The sequence below is a fragment of the Danio aesculapii genome, chromosome 6, assembly GCF_903798145.1.
Source record: "Danio aesculapii chromosome 6, fDanAes4.1, whole genome shotgun sequence".
Classification (NCBI taxonomy): domain Eukaryota; kingdom Metazoa; phylum Chordata; class Actinopteri; order Cypriniformes; family Danionidae; genus Danio; species Danio aesculapii.
In genome coordinates, this window is record NC_079440.1 from 58,371,749 (window position 1) to 58,377,748 (window position 6,000).

Here is a 6,000-nt window from a genome sequence, read left to right on the forward strand (position 1 = left end):
AAAATATAATAACTTTTTAAAATATATTCACACAGAAATGTATTTAAAATTATAATAATAATTCAAAATATTGCTATTTTACCTTATTTTACTTTATAGAAATGGATTTTTCACAGAAAAAAATTATTATTCATCTATTCATTAATTTTCCTTCGGCTTAGTCCCTTTAATCATCAGGGGTCGCCACAGCAGAATGAACCGCCAACTTATCCAACATATGTTTTACACAGCAGATGCCCTTCTAGGTGCAGACCAACTACAAACACCTATGCTCTCTTGCATTCACATACATACACTATGGCCAATATTCCCCTATTCCCCTATAGCGCATGTGATTTTAATCCCCTAAACTCACACCAACACAGGGAGAACATGCAAACTCCACACAGAAATGTCAACTTCCCCAGCCCTGATGCGAACCAGCGACTTTCTTGCTGTGAGGCAACAGTGCTAACCACTGAGCCACCTTGTCGCGCCTTTTATCATATTAGTTTTTAAAATATATTAACATAAAAGTTATTTAAAATTGTAACATTTCAGAAAAAAAATCCTGTTTTTAATGTAAAATTCAATCAAATAACCACAGCCTTAAAAACAAACAAAAAAAAAAACTCTAAAGATACAGCAAAATTGACAAATTTATATTAGTTGTAAAAATCCAGAGAAACTGATCATTTTCAGTTGGTCTCTTTATTCAATAGTTGTATAAACTGAATTTAAATGATTAAATAATAATCCAGCTGTTAAATGTTTCGCTATTTGCGGGAGAAGCAACAGATATGGCCTTAGCAACAGTAACTAAGGAGGCGGGTCTAAATGTTTTAAAAAGATGCATCTTTTTACTACAAAGTGTCTCTGCATGTATATCGACTATCAAAGTCCCTTTAAGGCAGGTGATTTCACTCGGCGGTCACCTTTGCCTGTATAATGCCTCTCGGGTACTATGCTCGGGCATTCTGTCTGAATGGCGAAACATCAAATTCTCCAAAACTGTTTGCCAAGCTTACGATTACATTACATAATTGGAATCACCACTAAAATGAAACAACAACTGTCTCATAAGAATCAAACAAAAATCAACATATTTTCAGGTAGCCCATGTTAATGAGCATGCACACTCAAAAAAAAACGAGATCACGACACCGACCTCATTTATGGTTGTTCTACACATGATCATCCTCTGTATAATGATCATCTGATCACGCAGCTTTTCTGAAGTAATTCACTTGGTCTTGATGGTGAATCTTATCCAGAAATAACTGGTAAATCTCCTCCAAAAAAACTCTTTGTTTACAAGTTTGAGAAGTTGCTGTCATGTTATGTAGGTTTGACAGGACGGACTGCACCTTGTGTTCGTTTCATCACAGTCCAAAGACGTGCAGGTGATTTGGGTAGGCTAAATTGTCCATAGTGTATGAGTGTGAATGGGTGTGTGTTGATGTTTCCTAGGGATGGGTTGCGGCTGGAAGGGCATCCGCTGTGTAAAAATGTGCTGGAAAAGTTGGCGGTTCATTCCGCTGTGGCGACCCCGGATTAATAAAGGGACTAAGCCGACAAGAAAATGAATGAATGGATGAATATTTATATAAATAAATATATTTATTCACTTATGTCTGTGAAGTAAATATTTGATGAGATTCCAGTGCGTTTGTTGACCACCAAACTGTCATAAAAGCACACGTCTGGTCCGAGCTTCTCCTCCAGAGAAATGTCATTTTATAGCCATCGATAATTGACTGCTGTAGTTGAAGGCGGGACTTAATTCGCCATATTGACCGTTACACATTTCCCCTTTCAAAACTATACGAGTGACACGTCTTGTGTATTCTTTAGTCTTTGACTGTATACAGATTCCCAATCATCCTTTGCTTGGTTTATTCTAAAATATCATGTAGATAAACTCTTAACTGAACAATAAGAAGTGACACTTTCAGATAAGCACTTTCACTGACCGTGTGAGTAGCTGTAGAGAGCCTGTCCGGGGGGCGTCCCGCTGAAGTTTGGTGTGTACCCCAGTAAACTGCTCTGACCAGGTGAATGGCTCAAACCATCTTCTGTTTTAATATCTGAGAGAGAAAGAGAAAGAAACTCCATCAGCAGTCCAATCAGATCAGCAGTGCATTACTGAAGCTACTTTTAAGGGCACTCACTGTAGGACGTCATGCTGTATCCTTGTGTGTGATGTGTGTATGGTGTGTAAGGACCCGCTGGCTGTAATGCCGGGCTGTACTGCGTCTGTCCGTAAGCTGCCATGAGCACAGCTGGACTGAGAAAACACAGAGGACCAGATAATTAATACATTTATATTCAGATGTTCTCAATAAAACACAACAACAACACAATCTGATTCATTAATGAACAATTCTTTTGAATCTATTTAGTGGACTGATCAGAAATATACTATAAGAAAAGAATCATTAATGGGATTAGTAAGTAATCATCAATTGAATCGTGGTCATTTGACTTCTGACTAATCAGCCAATATGTGGGTGATTTGTTATCATACATTTTAATTTCAAACCAACAACACAATCTGATTCATTTATAAATGACTCTTATGAATCAAATCTCTAGTGGACTATAAGAAAAGAAAAGAATCATTAATGGAATGAGTAAGTAATCAGAATCAGCAACTGAATCACAAATCACAATTTGTGATTGATTTGTGATCTTAAATCTTCATAAATATTAATATGTTCTCAATAACATGCCAACAACTCGATCTGATTCATAAATGAGTGACTCTTATGAACCAAATCTCTGTAGTGGACTGATTAGAAAACTACTATAAGAAAAGAATCATTAATGGAATTAGTAAGTAATCAGAATCATCAACTGAATCCTGTTCAATTGACTCCTAACAAATGATTCAGTTTGTGGTTGATTTGTGATCCTACATGCTTATTTATGTTCAGATGTTCTCAATAACAAGCCAACAACTCAATCTGATTCATAAATGAGTGACTCTTTTGAACCAAATCACTGTAGTGGACTGATTTGAAAGATACTACAAGAAAAGAATCATTAATGGAATTAGTAAGTAATCAGAATCATCAATTGAATCACAAATGAACCATTTTGTAGGTGATTTTTGATCATAAACTAAAATTTATATTAAGATGATCTCAATAACAAAACAACAACACAATGTGATTCTTAAATGAAGGACTCATGAACCAAAATTCTTTAGTGGACTGATTAAAAACATCCTCAAAAAAGAACCATTAATGGAGTTAGTTAGTAATCAGAATCATCAATTGAATCATACTCAATTTAATCAGAACTGAGCCAATGTGTGGGTGATTTGTGATCATAAGTTAAAATTTATATTAAGATGTTCTCAATAAATGAGTGACTTTTATGAACCAAAACTCTTTAGTGGATTGATTAGAAACATACTCAAGAAAAGAGTCATTAATTATATTCATTTAACTCCAAACAAATGATTAAATTTGTGGTTGATTTGTGATCAAACATGCTTATTTATATTCAGATGTTCTCAATAACATGCCAACAACTCAATCTGATTCATTAATGAATGACTCTTATGAACCAATTCTCTTAAGTGGATTGATCAGAAAGACACTATAAGAAAAGAATTGTTAATGGAATTAGTAAGTAATCAGAATCATCAGTTGAATCATAATCAATTGACTCCTACCATGAGCCAATCTGTTGGTTATTTCTAATCCTAAATTTAAATTTATATATATATATATATATATATATATATATATATATATATATATATATATATATATATATATATATATATATATATATATATATTTATTTATATTTATATATATATTTTTATGTACTTAATACTTAATAGCATGCCAACAGCTCCATCTGAGCCAATAAATGAGTGACTTTTATGGACCAAATCTCTGTAGTGGACTGACTTGAAAGATACTATAAGAAAAGAATTGTTAATGGAATTAGTAAGTAATCAACTGAACCATGGTCATTTGACTGCCAACTAATGAGCCAATTTGTGGGTGATTTGTGATCATAAATAAAAATGTATATTAATGTTTAACTATTATGAACCAAATCTCTGTTGTAGACTCTTCAGAAAGACACTTCAAGAACAGAATCTTTAATTGAATCAGTAAGAAATCAGAATCATCAATTGAACAGACATTTCTATAATTTGTCGTATTGAAATTTATGCTAATAAAAAGGAGCGATAACAAGAAAATTTACCTTTAGAATAAAATATACATTTCCTTCACGATTTTGCTTTAAAGATTATTTTGTGTTTACTAAAATGATATTTCCTCAAAAGTTAATTCTAATTTATTCTGGATTTTTATGACTTCATATCCTAATATTTTATGCTGATGAAAATGCCTGATATTAGTGTAAGAAAATAAAATTGAATATTTATTTGTCACAATTTTGCTATAAAAACTATTTTGTTTGGTCACTAAACTGATATCGAGTCCAATAAAACGAGAGATAATCCAACTCACATAGCTTAAATGTGTGTTTCCTGAAGTGTAGATCTAGTGGCTCCTGTAATTAAATAAAAAGAAGCACAATTAAACATCTCAATCCCCATGACGGCACTATAGAGGAAGCTCATATTGAAGTGAGAATTTGATCTGTACCTGTCACCGTCTGTTATTGTACTTCCTCTTGCGCACGTTCAGCTGTCAGCTCTCCTGAAAAATGAATGAACATTTTTTTTAATGTTAGAAATACGTGACCTGAAAGCACACCGGGCTTCACTCCAACAGTACAACATCTCGAAAGTAATATATGTACAAAAACACACAAAGCACAATTCATGTCTAATCGTGCCCTGCACAGGGGGAACCAAAAGGTGAACGCGCAGTATTTCTCAATGACAAAGCACCTGCGGTTTCCAAAAAAACACACATAATTAGAATTCTGAGATACAGACAACAGTGAAACGCTTGTTTTGTATAAACCGGCTTGGTAGGACTGTGTTCCTGGAACAGAACAATGCCTAACCTGCTTTTTGAACCTGGCATAATTTGGCATGGTAAACCGCAGGCTTTGCGACATGCCAAAAACTCAGTATGGGGGGAAAACCAGGCTGTTCTTGTGCCTGAAATGTAAGAAATGCAACTGTCCCTGTTCTGAGCTGCTATAATGTCAAAGCACACTGAATGCATGAAGCTTTGGATGAATATAAATGATGCATGACCTTTTAACCTTTGCTTAGTCAGAAGTAATTTGTTTGTTTATTGATTGCTTTCTCATTTGCATTTCATTTGGAGCCTTATACAGTGCAACAGATTGTTTTAAAGCAGCTTCGCAGTAATACATAGGAAAATAGCTGAATTGCAAAGACAAAAAAGTAAATGTTGCTGTAAAGCAGCTTAGACCGGTGTCAAAATGAAGCTCAGTTCAGTGATGATTCAGTTCAATAACAGAAATGAGAAGGCAAAGGTGTCATTATTTAGCTTGATTCGATTCAGTTTTGATGCAGATATACAGAAGACAATAATGTTAGTGATGTTTAGTGTTGATTCAGTTCAGTTCAATAACCAACATTCAATTTCAATATATTGTTCAATAACTGGGTCTAAGTTATTCATGAAACAAATAGGCAAAAGTGTATTTATTTAGCTTGATTCAGTTCATTGAAATAATTCATCTACAGTATACAGAAGACAATAGTGTCAGTTTTGTTTAGTGTTGATTCAGTTTAGTTCAATAACCAACATTTATTTTCAATATATGATTCAATAACTTGGTAAATGGGTCTAAGTTATTCATGATTATTCATCGATTCAGTCTAGTTTGATTAAACCTTTGATTAAGCTTTGATTCACTTGAGTTATTTAGTTCAGTTAAGTGTTGATTCAGTTTAGTTCATTTAAAATAATTTGATTTAGATTTGATTCACCTGAGTGATTCCATTGAGTTCATTGTTGATTCAGTTCAGTTTAATTAAACTCTAGTTTTGATTCACTTGAGGGATTCACTTCAGTACAGTGTTGATTCAGTTTAGTTCAATTAAAG

The 6,000-nt window shown here is 33.6% G+C and overlaps 1 protein-coding gene across 2 annotated transcripts in view; it reads right to left on the reverse strand.

The window, feature by feature from the left end:
• eya2 (EYA transcriptional coactivator and phosphatase 2) overlaps positions 1 to 6,000 on the reverse strand; it is an 86,017-nt gene that overhangs the window by 41,439 nt on the left and 38,578 nt on the right. For both annotated transcript variants that reach the window (XM_056460622.1, XM_056460620.1), the window contains exons 2-5: positions 4,617 to 4,670; positions 4,479 to 4,521; positions 2,151 to 2,266; positions 1,953 to 2,066 (exon numbers count right to left, since the gene is read on the reverse strand). In XM_056460622.1, coding sequence (XP_056316597.1) covers positions 1,953 to 2,066; positions 2,151 to 2,253 — 217 coding nt within the window. In that variant the 5' untranslated portion in view covers positions 2,254 to 2,266; positions 4,479 to 4,521; positions 4,617 to 4,670. The remainder of the gene's footprint in view (positions 1 to 1,952; positions 2,067 to 2,150; positions 2,267 to 4,478; positions 4,522 to 4,616; positions 4,671 to 6,000) is intronic.